General features: G+C 39.3%; 2 protein-coding genes across 2 annotated transcripts in view; one reads left to right on the top strand and one right to left on the bottom strand.

Annotated features, from left to right (window-relative positions):
* LOC114371541 (serine carboxypeptidase-like) overlaps positions 1–16,695 on the top strand; it is a 41,087-nt gene extending 24,392 nt beyond the window's left edge. Inside the window, exon 5 of the mRNA XM_028328950.1 lies at positions 16,567–16,695. Coding sequence (XP_028184751.1) covers positions 16,567–16,695 — 129 coding nt within the window. The remainder of the gene's footprint in view (positions 1–16,566) is intronic.
* Positions 5,949–6,607, bottom strand: LOC114369611 (protein BPS1, chloroplastic-like). The gene has a single exon (XM_028326842.1). The coding sequence runs from the start codon at positions 6,566–6,568 to the stop codon at positions 6,017–6,019; it is 552 nt and encodes a 183-aa protein (XP_028182643.1). The 5' UTR covers positions 6,569–6,607; the 3' UTR covers positions 5,949–6,016.
* Positions 16,696–17,216: the final 521 nt, after the last annotated feature.

Raw genomic sequence — 17,216 nt, 5'->3', positions numbered from 1 at the left:
TATGCCCCCATGTGAGACCAGATATGGATTTACGACCCCGATTAAGACACATTATGCTAAGATAGAGGGTAAAGAGACAAAATTAGTTTGAATTTTAGAGCACTCCAAATTGGTAACGATCAAAAACCTATGTCCCCACAATCTTTTAGGCCAGAGTAGAAGGGCACCAATTCATCATTAATGGACCCAACTGCTTCAAATAGTTTGAATTTCTAAATTTTTTTCTTTAAGGTGGTATTAGGTTTTGAAGCTTAATTTGCTTTGGATGTTGACCAACCACTTTGTGGTCAAAGACGGAGCATTTCTGCTCAACGCACTTATATGTTAAGGGCATAAGTTCAATGTCAACTTGCCTCCTAATTAGGTTTTCCTTAGAAGGTAGCCTATCCCAAAGTAATCTCCATGCAAAAGATAGAGCTCTAGGAGGGATTTTGATGTCCCACAGCTGACAAAAGCCAGTACTTTGATCTTCAGAGGACTGTTCAGCTTTAATACAAAGATAAGCAGAGTTAGTAGAAAAAATCCCCTTGGGTTCAGCTCCCCACACCCAAGAATCCTTCAAGGTTGCATTAGGACTTATTGCTGCAGTTTGGTCAATAAAAGCTGAAGCTCTCCCCATCTCATTGTCAAATAGATTTCTCCTCCAGGAAAATTTCCATTCCTAACCAGATTCACAAAAGGACCCCATACTTGCCACTATCTGAAGTTTTTGAGATGATATTTGGTATAATTCTGGGAATTTTTCTTTAAGAGTTGTCCCTCCACCCACCCAAGAGTCTTCCCAAAAGAGAATTCGATCACCACTACCCAATTTCCAAATGAACTGCTTAGAGACAACAACCATACTGCTGTGATGAATAATAGATCTCAAATCAGACCACCAATAGGAAAAAATCTGCTTTAGAGGACCCTCTTCCAAACCTCTCCAACCCCTGTACTTTGAAGTCAGAATTCTGCTCCATAATTGATCTGGTTGCTGGAACATCAGCCATTTCCACTTAATAAGAAGAGCTTTATTAAAAGCCTTGATGTCTTTGATTCCCAAACCTCCTTTTTCTCTAGGAGCACACACTTGATTCCAAGCCACCCAAGCTATCTTTTTTCCTTCTACATTACCACCCCAAAGAAAATGTCTTTGAATGGCAGTGAGCCTATTAATCACTGTTGTAGGGGCCCTGAAAAAAGACATATAAAACAAGGGCAATGTTGTTAAGACAACATTAATTAATGTAATTCTGTCAGCCATAGAAATGCTTCTCTGGTTCCATTTATTCAACTTAGCCTCAAATTTTCTGATTATAGGCTCCCACACCACCTTCCTTCTAGGATTGATACCTATAGGCATCCCTAGTTAACAAAATGGAAACTGCAGAGGGCCACAATTCAGGTAGTCAGCAACAAGTCTGCACCACTCCTCAGATTGGCCAATTGCACCAAATTGGCTCTTAACAAAATTAATTCTGAGGCCAGATACCATCTCAAAGCTTCTGAGAATAGCCTTAATAGCTTTAACATTATCCATTGATGGTTCCCCAAAAAAGATAGTGTCATCAGCAAATTGAAGGATGTTGACTGGGACCTTTTTCTTTCCCACCATAAAGTTGTGGTAGCAGTTTTTGGAAATTTCTTCCCTTATCATTCCTGTCAAGCCTTCAGCAACCAGGTCAAACAATAAAGGGGCCAATGGATCCCCTTGTCTCAAGCTTCTTTGAGGCTTAAATTCAGCAGTTGGGCTTCCATTCACTAGGATAGATATGGATGCTGATGAAAGGCACCCCTTGACCCAGCCAATCCACCTTTCATGAAACCCCATTCTTCTCATCATATAAAAGAGGAATTGCCAAGACACCGAGTCATACGCTTTCTCAAAATCCACTTTAAACACCAAACAAGGCCTCTTAGATCTCCTAGCCTCCTCAACAACCTCATAAGCAATCAATACTCCATGAAGCAGCTGTCTGCCCTTGACAAAGGCTGATTGCCTTTCATCTAAAAGGTGATTCATAACCTTGCTAAGCCTATTAGATAGAACTTTAGCAATGACTTTGTAAACACAGCCTATGAGGGATATTGGTCTGAAATCACTAATGAATTGAGGGTCCTTAATCTTAGGGATAAGGGCAATGAATGATGAGTTGACACCCTTAGGAAAAACAACATTCACATGAAATTCTGAGAAAAACCTTTGAAACTCAGGTTTTAGCTCCTTCCAAAAATGCTTAATAAACCTAAAGTTAAGCCCATCTAGCCCTGGGCTTTTATCACTCCCACAAGCCTACACTGCACAAGAAATCTCCTTCTCTTTGAAAGGCTCAACCATTATCTCTCTCTGATTTGAAGTCAAGACATTAAAAGAGAGCCCATCTAGATTAGGTCTGAGCAGATGAGGTTCAAAGAATCTGCTCTGAAAGTGCTGAAGAATTTCAGCCTTAATCACATTAGGGTTTTCTACCCAACTACCATCAATCTACATCCCCCTCAAGGCATTTCTCATCCTGCTGAAATTAATGATTTTGTGAATGTAAGAGGTATTGCTATCTCCCTCTTTGATCCACTTGCTTCTAGACTTCTGTCTCACTATTGATTCATGAAGCATAGACTGTTCCCACAGGTCAGATTGAGTTTTCTTGAGCTCTTGAACTTGCTGGTCAGAAGGTTGAGCTATGAGAGAGTTCTCCAGGTCATTCAACTTTTGTTGGATTTGCTTCACCTTGTTACCCAAGTCACCAAAATTGTCTCTGCTCCAAATTTTTAGCCTTTGCTTAAGATTCTGAAGTTTGCATTTTAAGGCATAGCCCCCCCACCCCCTAGGCTGATTTTTAGACCAGCAGTCCCTCACCACCTTGTGGTATTCCTTATTTGACAACCAAGCATCATAAACCTTAAAAGGCTTAGGGCCCCAATCAATGTGTTTAGAATTCAGAATGATGGGGCAATGATCTGAGTAGTTCCTTTCAAGGTTGAATTGAGAGCTATCAGGCCACTTAGATAGCCATTCATCAGAGACTAACAGTCTATCCAACTTGCTGTTACATGATCCATTTGGCCTAACCCAAGTAAAGGGCTTACCCACACAAGGAATATCATCTACCTCCATTGCAGCAAGCCAATCATTAAATTCAGCTATAAGATTAGTATCTGAAATATAATGATTGCTTCCTATTCTTTCAGCTGGATGTCTAACACAATTGAAGTCCCCTACAAGGCACCAACACTTAACCTGAGACTGATTCTTCCTTGAATACAACATCTGCCACAACAGTCTTTTGCTTTTTGTATCACAAGGAGCATAAATATTGGCCACCACAACTCTCTGCATATCAGCCAACCAAACCCCTTCCAACATAATGAATCCCCTTTCAGCGATTTTAAGATGAACCTGGAAATTTTTATTGTTCCAGACACACAGTAACCCTCCACCAGTGTTCATAGCAGGGTGCCACTCCCAATCAAACTCTGGATGACCCCACAAAGCCTGGCAAGCTGCCTTATCAAGAGAGTCCCTCTTTGTTTCTTGCAAACAAAGAAGGTCTACCTTGTGTTTCCTAACCAAGTTCCTGATAGAGGCCCACTTTATACCTCTACCCAGCCCTCTAATGTTGTAGGATAGGATATTCATCTGAAAGATTTCCTATTACCCAACTCCATAGCTTCTTTTCTGTCTCTGCACTCCATAGTAGCATAACTTTGTATAAAGTCTGAGTTATCTGTAGCTGCCTCCATGCCTATGCTTTCTCCAATATCCCATAGATGCTGAGCCTCTTCCAACACCTCTATACTGCATTCAATTTTTCTTTTTAGCCTCCTTTCTGCTTCCACATTGCTCTGGTTTTTGGCCTTATCCTGATTAACAGGTTGAGCTGCTGAATCATTATCACCTTCTTGAAGCTGAGGATGATTTTCCTCAATTTGCAGAGGTCGAGCTTTAAAAAGAGGATGTTTTTGTCTAATATAGACTTTGGAATATTTATCTGAAGGAATGAAAAGGAGGATACCTTTCCTGTAGCCCACACAGATTAACCATAGGAGTCCGAGATATTGGAAGACCAGTGATTAAAACTAGTGTTGAAGCCTTTCTCTCTAGCTTTTAGCCAAGACCAAGCTAGGAAAATAGCATCTTCCATGACTTTAGAGGAATCAAAAGTTTTGCCCTGGAAAATCAGGAGGTTCCTGTGCTCCCATATAGTACTAGTTAGAGCAACCCACCACCCACACCATCTACTATGGTTTATTGCTACACCGAAACCATCACAAAATTGAACAAAATGGCTTGCTGGAGAAGCTGGAAGAGGTCCTACAACCTGAATCCATCTCATGGATTCCCACCACAAGCCTATTGTCCTTTTACAATTGAAGAAGAGATGACCCACCTCCTCCTGCACTTGACCACAAAGAGGACAAACAGCCTCCTGGATGGCCACATTTGTTCTTAAAAGATTATCCCTAGTGGGGAGCCTGTCTTTAAGATGCCTCCAAGAGAAAATTGCTGCCCTTGGGGGAATTTTCAACTTCCAAATTAACTTGAAAGTCCTCCCATCTAAACCTAGAGTAATGGGATTCATCAATAATCTATAAGCTGACTTAGTGGAATACACACCACTAGGTTCAGCTTTCCAAATGAAAACTGTTTGGTACAAAGTTGAGTTGCTATAATTCTGCTATATACAAAAGAGTCTATATAATTGCTAACTAGCTAGGAGTTACAGTTGTTTTAATGACTTATGGTGTGTGTGAACATTCGTACCTTTTGAGTTCACTTAAGTTGATATAAAGCTATAAAATTCTTGCTATTATTATTAGGATAAGATATATTGTGCTTCTGTTGACTTTGAAATTAAACTAGTCGTGACATAAGCTCGATTGTTACCAGCAGTTATTGATATACTTTTGAATTGGTCTTGAAAAGGATAGCACCGCTGGTGTTACTTACGTGATAGTTTTTAAAGAAGCTGCATGGAGAATGTCAATTTTAAATTTGCTAAACCCTAAATTATGCTGCCATACTATTTTCAGATTCCATTAGGAGCGATTTTAGCCATTGTTGATCCTGTGGTGATAGGCATTGTTGAGAAGCCAGAGGTCATTGCTGTTTTGAAATTAATTAAAAGTGGTCTTGCGGTCATTGCTGGAAAGTCAATTGTGTTGAAGCCTCGAACTCAGGTATTTATATGTTTTATTCGAAAACTACTCTCAAATTGTTTGTGTATGCATTACTGGTATACTTGTAGAACTATTTGATTTATACGCACCAGTTGTTGCTAAGTACAACATAAATTGCAATGCCATGAAAGTAGTATTTATTGAATAATTTGGAAAGTAAATAACAATTAATGAATTTGCAAGCCCAATACCATTGTTTGGTAGATAAATTGCTGTATTTGTTTGACTAACTTATCTAACATCTAATGAGTATCTGTCAATAGTCCTCCCCTAAAGCTATCTTTGAAATTCAGCTTGTGCTGTTGACACACACACACAAACACAGACACACACACACACCCACATACACACCCACAACCACACACACACACACACACACACACAAACACACCCACAGACCCCCCCCCCCCACACACAGCCACACACACACACACACACACACATACACACACACAACCACACACACACACAGCGACACACACACACACACACAACCACATACACACAAACACACTCACACAGACAGCCACACACCCACACAACCACACACACCCACCCACATACACACACACATCCACAGACACACACATAGACAACGACACACACAGACACACACACACCTACATACCCCCCCCCCCCACACACACACACAGCCACACACACAGAAACACACACACACCCACACCCACATAAACACACACACACACACACACACACACACACACACACACACACAGCCACTCACACACACACACACACAACCATACACAGAAAATACTGACAGACCGAAAATACTACTAATCCTACAAAGGAACACCCCTCCCCCAAAACCTACCAGAGTTAGGCTACTGCATAATTAGTGAACTAGCTGCATGTCTCTATTACGGCCTAGGGAACGATCATTTACAATTTTATCAAACCTCACAGAGCTGAGCAAAGTATCACGACTAGTCATAACGGCTTCAAAAAACCCATCTACTCCCTTTGCAAGGAGATTATTTCCTTGTGAAAGCTTCTCGGCACCCGCACGTAATTCCTCAACAGTCTTTAGAAGCCATTCTATCTCAATGGTATCTACACCAGTCTGGATAGTAGGATATAATATCTTCACAGAGGCATCAACCGCTTCCAACTCATTCAATACAGTAAATTTACCACCAGAAAATCTTACTCTAATTTCCTCATTTACAAGATTCTGCAACCTTCTAAAATCTAGATCCCATGAATGTATGTCCACCGCATTCAAGTTTGTTAACTTCTTTGACGAGCCAGAGAATGCTGCAGTAAACACCCTGCAAATAAATACAGTCTCCACCTTAACTCCATACATAGCTTGCATCAAAACCTTTCCTTTGGTAGAATTTTTAACCTTAGGAAGATTTAGTGAGCCCACAAGATTATCTAACATAGAACTACATTTCTCAATTCTAGGGTTCCTAGAACTAACATGCTTTCCATCACTCCAAATTTAACGGTTTGTAGAATCAGCTAAGCCCAAACCCTGCAGAAAACGTTCCCTCCTCTCCTTCACACTAACAGGGTCCTTCAGACTTAAAGCAATAGTGGATAGATTTCCATAATCTGTAATCACACAAAACAACATTGATCACTAGTTTGCCCTCAAATTTTACTAGCATGACAACTACAAACATCCTCATGATACACACAGGCCCTCATGATACACACACACACACACACATATACCCAACTACAATAATAAAGCATAAGCACCCTTGAAACCCAGCATTTGAAATTAGTTACATAAACAACTGCTGATGTCTATATTTGTCTGTAATTGAATTTTACCTTTTGTATGTTCTTGTATGTGATCAATGTAATTTGCTATATAAACAATTGTTGTTCATGCTGAGTGAACCTTAGATTCCCATTTGAGACTGAATGCAATGACTCTTGCGGACAGTTTGCATTAGTCATTGTATTTAGTCTTGAATTGTCTGTTTGGACAGTTTGGGGAGACTAGTATTTTTATGTTAGATTCATTCGTGAAGGTTATTATTATTTTCATTAATTTGATTAAATTTCGGTTCAATGCATTTCAAGTTGTTCTCTGAGTGCATACTTGATTATCGGGAAATTCATTTCACCGATGTCATGTCTTGTACTTGGAGACCAATGCGAAATGCTGCCGAAATTTAGTCAAATTTTAGTAAATAATGGTAACCCTGACGTTTGAAGCTAACATAAAAGACAATTTTCCTAAATGGGATAGGGCCACACCTATAAATAAAAAAGTGAGATTTTCATGCATGGAATTGCTTAGATGGATCGAAGTTGGATGAATGAAAGTCGCATGAGCCCAGAATATGAGGATGGCGTCGAACAGTTCTTGCAATTTGCTTCAGAAAGAGGTCGACCGAATGAAGAAGGAAAATATTATTGTCCTTGCATCAACTGTTTGAATGGAAGACGACAACTACTCGATGACATATGGGACCATCTATTGTGTGATGGGATTAAGAAGAATTACACGACGTGGATATGGCATGGTGAAGTCACAGACATGCAGAGTGGGTCCCAATCTGAATCGTTTGATGTAGAAATGGGAGATCGGTTAGAGGACATGATTCATGACCTTGGACAAGAGTCTTTCCAACAAGCACACACCCCTGTATATGAAGGATTGCAGAGTGATTCAAAGAAGCCTTTGTATGCAGGGTGCAAGAATTCCTTAACCCTGTTGTCTGCTGTGTTAAGTCTGGTTAATGTGAAGGCCAGGTATGGGTGGAGTGACAAAAGTTTCACCTCACTGCTTAAGGTAGTGCACAATCTGCTTCCAGAGGACAACACGTTGCCTAAAAGTTACTATAAGGCGAAAAAGATATTGTGTCTGATGGGTATGGAGTATCAGAAGATTCATGCTTGCCCCAATGATTGCATACTGTACAGGCATGAATTCCAAGAAATGTCGAAATGCCCTATCTGTGGGACTTCACGGTACAAAGTGAAGGATGAAGAGGAAAGCAGTTCTGATGAAAACTCCAACAAGGGCCCCCCAGCGAAGGTTTTGTGGTATCTTCCAATCATTCCAAGGTTTAAGCGTCTTTTTTCTAATGAGGATGACGCAAAAGACCTTACATGGCATGCAAATGGAAGGATTTCTAATGGAATGGTCCGTTATCCGGCTGATTGCTCGCAGTGGAAGAACATTGATGGTTTGTATCTGGATTTCAGGAAAGAGCCAAGAAATCTTAGACTTGGACTAGCCAGTGATGGAATGAATCCATATGGCACCTTCAGCACTCAACACAATTCATGGCCATTTCTGCTAGTAATTTACAATTTGCCTCCTTGGTTGTGCATGAAGCGAAAATACATGATGTTGTCTATGATGATATCGGGCCCAAGACAGCCAGGAAATGACATTGATGTTTATCTAAGTCTGTTGGTTGAAGATTTGATAAAGTTGTGGGACGAGGGGGTTGTAGTGTTTGATGCATTTCGCAAGGAGACATTCGAAATGCGTGCAATGCTTCTTTGTACCATTAATGACTTTCCAACATATGGGAATCTCAGCGGTTACAGTGTTAAGGGTCATCATGCATGCCCCATCTATGAAGAAAACACAAGCTACATACAACTTAAACATGGGAGAAAAACAGTCTACAGTAGGCATCGCCGCTTTCTAACACCCAATCATCCTTACAGACGACTGAAAAAAGCTTTTAATGGAAGTTAAGAGCATGATATTGCGCCGATACCGTTGACTGGTGAACAAGTATATCGGCGGGCTCAACATCTAAATATTGTATTTGGGAATACCCAAAAGAAGGATAAAAGTAAGAGTTGCATATGGAAGAAGAGGTCCATTTTCTTTGATCTTCCGTACTGGTCTGATCTTGACGTTAGACATTGTATTGATGTTATGCATGTGGAGAAAAATGTTTGTGACAGTGTGATTGGAACGCTCCTTAACATTCAAGGCAAGATGAAGGATGACTTGAATACCCGTCAAGATCTAGCTGATATGGGCATACGATCACAGTTGCATCCAAGGTCTGATGGGAAGAAAATTTACTTGCCCCCAGCCTGCCATACTTTGTCCAAGAAGGAAAAGATAAGTTTTTGTCAGTGTCTTCGTCGGGTGAAGGTTCCACAAGGATACTCTTCAAATATTAAGAGCCTTTTGCAGTTGAAGGAGCTTAAGCTTGTAGGGTTACAGTCTCATGATTGTCACGTGCTTATGCAACAATTGTTAGTCGTGGCTATACGAGACATCTTGCCAAACAAAGTCAGGTTAGCGATAACTCGCCTGTGCTTTTTCTTCCATGCTATATGTAGCAAAGTCATTGATCCTGCCAAGTTTGATGAGTTGGAAAATGAGGCCGCAATTATATTGTGCCAGTTGGAGATGTATTTTCCCCCTGCTTTCTTTGACATCATGATTCACTTGATTGTGCATCTGGTCAGAGAAATCAAATGTTGTGGTCCTGTTTATCTACGGTGGATGTACCCGATTGACCGATACATGAAGATCTTAAAAGGGAATACAAAGAATCTATATTGTCCAGAAGCATCTATTGTTGAGAGGTACATTGCAGAAGAAGCCATTGAATTTTGTTCAGAATACTTAGAGAAGGCTAAACCTGTTGGCCTTCCTGAGTCTCGGCATGATGACAGAGTGGGTGGTAAGGGTTCAAGAGGACTGCATGTGATCACTCCAAGTGTAGAACATTTGTTACAAGCTCACTTGTATGTCTTGAACAATAGTAATGAAGTTTTTCCATACATACTTAAGCATGAAGCTTTAGTTGAACAGAATAATCCAAAAATGTCAAAGAATTGGGTGTTGAAAAAGCATAACAAGACTTTCTGTGATTGGTTTAAAGATACAATCTTTGCAGATGAGAATGCTTCAGAAACATTAAGAAAACTAGCCGATGGGCCTGTAAGAAATGTTATAACTTGGCAAGGATACGACATAAACAAGTATTCATTTTACACAAAAGCACAAGATGACAAAAGTACAATGCAGAACAGCGGGGTCACCCTAAGGGCTGAATCTCAACACTTTGCAAGTGTCAATGACGCCAATCCCTGTGTTGCTTCCGTCCCTTACTTTGGGTTCATTGATGAAATTTAGGAGCTTAACTATGTGAAATTTACGGTATGTGTTTTCAAATGTAAATGGGTTGACAACAACACCGGTGTGCGCACCGATGATATAGGATTTACGCTGGTAGACCTAAAGAAACTTGGTTACCACAATGACCATTTCATCATGGCAGAACAATCTAGACAAGTATTTTACGTGCAAGACCCTTGTGATGAAAGGTGGTGCATGGTTCTGCAAGGCAAAACAATTGGTGTTAATGTAGAAGATGATGATTCATACATGGACACCTATGTTAGTCCTTTGACCACACAAATCACTCCTAACATTGTCGGAGAAGAAGAAGCTGACGACATTCATGCTAATTGTAATGATCATGATGAAGGAGAATTGATTAACATCGTCTAATGTAATTTTCTGCAAAGACAAAGGTCACCAAAGCAAGTAAGTGACAGCTACATTTTTTTCTGATTGAGGCATCGGTATTTTGTTTTAGATGGCATCCTTAGGACTTCATACAACTCATGTTTATCGCCAGTTTCATCATCCACCACCCTTACCTTCTATGGCTTCTCATGTTTATTGTTGTTAAACCCATATTTATGCTTTCTTCCCTTCATGTCTTGTTTTTTCACAACTTTAGCCGAATCTCCTATCTTCAGCACAGTTGAATCTCCTCTCTTATTCTCCAATGACACACTTTGATGGCCTGTATCTCTTTTCTTCATATGTTCTAGTGCTTCAGCTTCAGAATGCATAAAGCAATATGAATTTTTCCAGTGATCACCAAAGGCTTCTGCATCAACATTGACACTCTCCACCCTATTTGGTTTATGCTTTTGTGCTGCATTCCATGCTTCCTCCTTATAAATCTCACATTTATTAGAGGTTGCACTAGAACGATCAGCACCAATCTGTGCTTCTTCCTCGTCTACCAGCTCAATATCTTTCCTTTCAACTTTTGTTTTGTAAATTACAGTGTAGTTTACAAAAGCAAAGGTGAAACGAAAGATATTGAGCTGGTAGAGGAGAAAGAGGCACGGATTGGTGCTGATTCTTCTAGTGCAACCTCTAATAAATCTGGGAATTATAAGGAGGAAGAACGAAATGCAGCACAGAAGAATAAAGCAAAAAGGGTGGAGAGTGTCAATGCTGATGCAGAAGCCTTTGGTGATCACTGGAAAGTTCAGATTGCTCTATGCATTCTGAAGCTGAAGCACTAGAACATATGAAGAAAAGAGATACAGGCCATCAAAGTGTGTCATTGGAGAATAAGACAGGAGATTCAACTGTGCTGAAGATAGGAGATTCGGCTAAAGTTGTGATAAAGCAAGACATGAAGGGAAGAAGGCATAAATATGGGTTTAACAACAATAAACGTGAGAAGCTAGAGAAGGTAAGGGTGGTGGATGATGAAACTGGCAACAAACATCAGCTGGATGAAGTCCTAAGGATGCCATCTACATGTGTATTTCTCAAGATATAGTATTTATATTCCATCACGCATCCATTGACTACTGATTACATGTAATAGACTTTTTTTAACATGCTTGCCCTAAATAAAATCTCTAGTCAATGTTTGATGCACAACACGTCACTAAAATTTGCTATGTACAAAATGACACCAACCCCAATCAACCCCTCCCCTGGTAACCCCCAATTTCATTCCTTCATCATTCAAGGTCTTCATGTCATTCCTTCCCCGAGACTTTGCAGTACTGTTGTCAATGATTTCTCTACAATTCCAAAAATCTAAGAAAATTTTGCTTGCATTCACCCCACTTTGACATCCTTTAAATCCCATGGAAATCTAGCTTTGAGTGCACACTATGTAATCTTGACATGTCTACGATTATTGTTAATTGTGCTACACAATAATTTTCTTTCATGTCTTGAAACAAATTTAAAGCACAAGTATCACAACACATCATCAACCTTAATTTGTTATTAGACTATTGATTTATCAGACTTTTTCATTACTATTACATCTTATCCTGTTTTGAATCACAATTAAAAAGCACAACTAAATCACTTATGACTTATCCTCTTTTGATTAATCCTATTTTGTATGTTGCTGTATGTTATTGTATAAAAGATCATGGGTTCTCCACATGCCTCCCCTACTCTTCCTCCTCCTCCTCCTCCTCCTCCTCCGGACGCATCGGCTTCGTCGTCTGCCGTGAAGTGAACACGCAAAGCCTCACATTTACGATCATTGTCTACTAGACCACCTGGTGCTGAGAGACCAGTGGTCCATGTTGATCCTGCTACCGGCAAGGCCGACGGTCCCCACAGGAAGAAATTAAGAACATATTTGGGGATAATGGCGTGTGATAAGGTGGACGTCACCTACGAGAACTGGAAGGAGGTCCCTACTGCTCAGAAGGACCTGATTTGGGAGGATATTAAGGTATTTTTCTTTTCTTATTTGATTTTATTTAATTAATAGCCAAAAAATACATTATTGTAACAAATAAGCTTTATTTGATGTTGTCAGGCAGAATTTGATATCCCAGAGGCTTTTGACAGTAGGATGAAAAGGAAGTTACTTCAGACCGTGGGGGAGAGATGGAAGCAGTTTAAATCAGACCTCACAAGGAAATGGGCCCTTGCAGCCGATCAGGACGGTGTCGAGGACACTGTCTGTGAGAAATACAACATCAGCAAGGAAAAGTGGGCCCAGTTTTGCCAGACTTGCAGAGACCCTTCTTGGGAGGTATGTTCCTTGCCATTTAAGTTGTTTTTCAAAAAACATGATGTTGTTATACTTCATTCTACCAATTTGAAACATTATTGTTTAATTTTTTCAGGATGTGCGCAAGAAGGCACAGGCCATCTAGAAGCAGAATACTACCCCCCACGTTTTGTCTCGTGGGGGTTATGACTACTTGGAGCAGAAGCTCTTGGCTGAGAAGACGAAGAAGAAGCTGGAGGAAGCTGTACAGTCAGGAAGCGTTGATGGCGTCATCGACCCTCCATCCCCGGTCAGATGCCATGTGAAGTGGAAGATGGCCCGCACGAAGAAAATAGGGGAGATGACGACTGAGGCCGCAAAGGAAATCGCTGAGAAAATCGTATGTCATTTTCAACTAACAATTACAATTATATTTCAATATTTTGTGAATGCCATGTACCACTGTGTGTTTTCTGTGTAGGATTCCTTTGAGGAGCAGGCCACACAGGGATCCTTCATCCCCCATGGACGTCAGGATGTTCTCACCGCTGCTATTGGACGTCTAGAGCACCCTGGACGTGTCCGTGCTGCTGGAGCCGGTGTCACCATCAAGCAATACTTTGGATCAGCTCCACGGACATCCCGCAGCTCTTCAAAAGTGACGCGGCAGCTCATGGCATCATTCAGCCAGATGCAGTCCCAGATTCAGTCCCAAATGCAATCTCAGGGACTTGCACCGCCTCCCGAGCCTCTGGTTGGTCCCTTCGGTTCTCGAGTAAGCACAAAGGGGAGTTGTGTTGATCCCTTAGGAAACGATCCTGAGACGGGTGACTCTGATAGGTGCGGCTTGTACATAGAAGTAGATCCTGCCCGCCTGGTTGCCATGGGGAGAGTTTATGAGGGATCCACTGTTGTTCATAACACTCCTTTGTTGCCTGGCCAAGTAAAGGTGAGTGTGGAGGAGGTTACAGATGCAGATGCTCCAGTTCCTGTACCCACTAATGAGGTTTCCTTAGTGGGGCAGGCACTTCACACCTTCCTTGCTTGGCCGACACATGTGGTCAAGTCTTTATCACAACAGATACTTATTGTCCTTACTATATGTTTCTTTTTTTTAAATTAATTCATTAAGCGTGCCTCAAATTAGGCTATTTAACTTTGTTTCATGAACAGGTAGTTGTGTCTCCGGTAAAACCACCTCCAAAGCCCGATCCGGAGGTTGATGATCCACTTTATCTGATGACATTGACCATCCCAGAGCTTTTCTTGAGGCCTTATCAGGTTATATGGGATGCCACCGTGTTCAAGGTCTTTAATCCAAATTTCCCCCTCTACATAAAGCACGAAGACCTCTCCGAAATCGCACACGGTGGTCAATGTCTTAGCATATCAGTGTTACAGTTGTGGATTCTATAAGTCATTTTATATTACTTTTAATTACCTAAGTTATTGCTTTCAATTCATAAATATTTAACTTTGACTTAACATAAATAGACATCTCACTGAAACATGTATGCGAGTGGGGAATTCTGATATCTATGGATTCCTCGAGCCACAGTCCATTCAGAGGTATGGGCAATCGCAGTTTGAGTCTGAAAGTTACATAAAGACTTGGATGCAGAGTTCAAAATGCAATGTCTATCTTGGAGCCTACCTAAATGGGTAAGTCACACAAAATAACTGAATTTAATTAATGTTTACTAATGTACTAACCCATATTAATCTCCACTGCAGCGGACACTGGCAGATGGTGGTCATCTTGCCCAAGGAACACCTAGTTGTCTGGTTTTGTTCATTGCATAACAGGCCAGACAACTACCTTAAGGGGATTATTAATAGGTTAGTGTTCTTTTCAATACATTTGCATCGAAATACCTCAACTTACAACACCAATTTTTAATTGTTACTCATCTGGAACAGTGCTTTAAAAGGTCTTGATGATGCTCCACAGCCTAAATCAAAGGCTCCTGCTAGGTGGATTGTCGTCAAGGTACGCCATTTACATAAAACTTCCACTTATATATATTTCTTTATGTGTCTGTACACTAGTTGTTTAATTAATATCCAAATTTCATTATGTATTTAGTGTAATAGACAAAAAGGAAGTACTGAGTGCAGCTACTGTGTGATGCACTAGATGTCCACCATCATTTTAGGAACTTTTAGGAATAATTGGGAAGCGGTAAGTTTATTTCAAACAAAATTGATTTATTTATAATTTGTATTACATTATTAACTTATTATGGTTTATTTCATCATGTAGTATTTTAACAATCCTAGACCATTGGAGCCAGAGAGATTAAAGGCATTGCGGATCCAGTGGGCACAATTTTATCTCCGAGTTAGAGATCAAACCTAGGATTTAGGGACATTATCTTTAGCTTAGTTTACTTTGGTTTAACTTTTTTGACATTTTCTATGTAATATGAACATTGAATTCATTTAATGATTCTTATTTATGATAAATCAATTAGTTGATGTTTATTATCATTAAAACTGCTTGAAAGCAGAATAAAATGTTTATTTGCTGTTAATTGGGCTTGAAATTGCATTTTACAAGTACAATTTTGGGTTTACTGTAAAAATAGAAAGTATATATAAAAAAAAATACTTGAAAACAACATCGGTTATTAACAAAAACCGATGTTAATATGGTAAACAACATCGGTTATTTACAAAAACCGATGTCAACATCAACCTTAACATCGGTCATACAGAAAACCGATGTTAACTTTTGTACATTAACATCGGTTATTCATACATAACTGATGTTACCGTTTCTATATTAACATCGGTTATTTATACATAACCGATGTTAATGTACATAAGTTAACATCGGCTATCTATACATAACCGATGTTAATGTACAAAAGTTAACATCGGTTATCTATAAATAACCGATGTTAAAGTTGTACATTAACATCGGTTTTCTATGAATAGCCGATGTTATATACAAAGACGTACAACAAATAAGTATATGCATCATCAACGTTGACATCGGTTTTCTACTGAAACCGATGTTAATGTATTACATTGACATCGATTCTTCTAGAGAACTGATGTCAATATATAACATGAACATTGGTTTTACTACAAAACCGATGTCAACTTTCGTCATGCATACACTTTTTGTTGTTGTAGTTCTTTGTGTTTAACATTGTTTATTTAGAAAATCGATGTTATCATATTTATGTTAACATCGGTTTTTGAAAACCGATGTTAACGATGATACATTCAACATCATCACTTTCAACATCGGTTTTAGAGCCGATGTAGAATGCCCTAAATAACCGATGTTGAAAGTGTAATTTCTAATAGTGAGGTATTTTTCTGTGCTAATTACCTAAATTTTAACATTACATACAAATCATTAATGTTGATAAAGATAGAATAGATTACTAAGCTAGTGCTTTCAATGTTAATGATTTGTACTGAATATTAAAACTAAGGACATTTCACACTAATGAATATGTATTTTATGTGGGGCTAATTGCACTCTTTTCTGCCAATGTCAAATGCAAACTTGTGCTTGTGCAGCGCTAACGGCCAAATTTAATATTGTTCGGAAGTAGACACTCCATTTATTTACCAAGTTCCTTTCTGGCTTTGCTTGTGGTCAGTGGAAAATGGTTCAGTTCAATTTTTTCTGTAACTAAAATAGGTCCATGATGTTGGTCACATGGTTCCAATGGACCAGCCCAAGGTTGCATTAAAGATGTTGAAGAAGTGGATTAATGGAACCCTTGCTAAATCAAGAGCTCATAAGGAAAAATTGTTTGCTGACATGTGATTTTTCTTACTTGTTACTTGTTTAATTACTATAACAAAAGGGAACATAAATGAGAAAATAAATATTAGTGAAGTAAAACCACTAGGTAAGTTTGCTGGATGTGATATCCCAATCTTGCACAATTTCTAAAATATAATGTACTAAGAACTTCTATAATGGAAAAAAAACTACTATTCTGAAGGAATTTCGTATTATTTTTGTTTGATATAAGATCAAATATATGTATGTACTTCTATTTTGTTACTTTTTTAGTCTTTTGGAAATTTTCATTGAACTATCATAAATCCTAATGGGTTTGATGAGATTCAATTACCACGAAAGTGAAGATTGATCTAATTAATAAAATCATGATTAAGATTCTAGAACTGTGCACATTGCAGGTAATATTGAAACTGTAGAGATCCTAATCCGTAAAGAAGAAGAATTAATTATCTTCCTCTCCCTTATTCCTTTCCATCTTAATTATTTATTTCTCAAAAAAACAAAAACTAAGCCCAGAACAGTAAAAGTTTAAAGAAAGA

This window comes from Glycine soja, chromosome 10 (genome assembly GCF_004193775.1).
Source record: "Glycine soja cultivar W05 chromosome 10, ASM419377v2, whole genome shotgun sequence".
In the NCBI taxonomy this organism is placed as follows: Eukaryota; Viridiplantae; Streptophyta; class Magnoliopsida; order Fabales; family Fabaceae; genus Glycine; species Glycine soja.
Note: the sequence above shows the minus strand (reverse complement) of the source record. Positions and strands in the feature narration are given on the sequence as shown.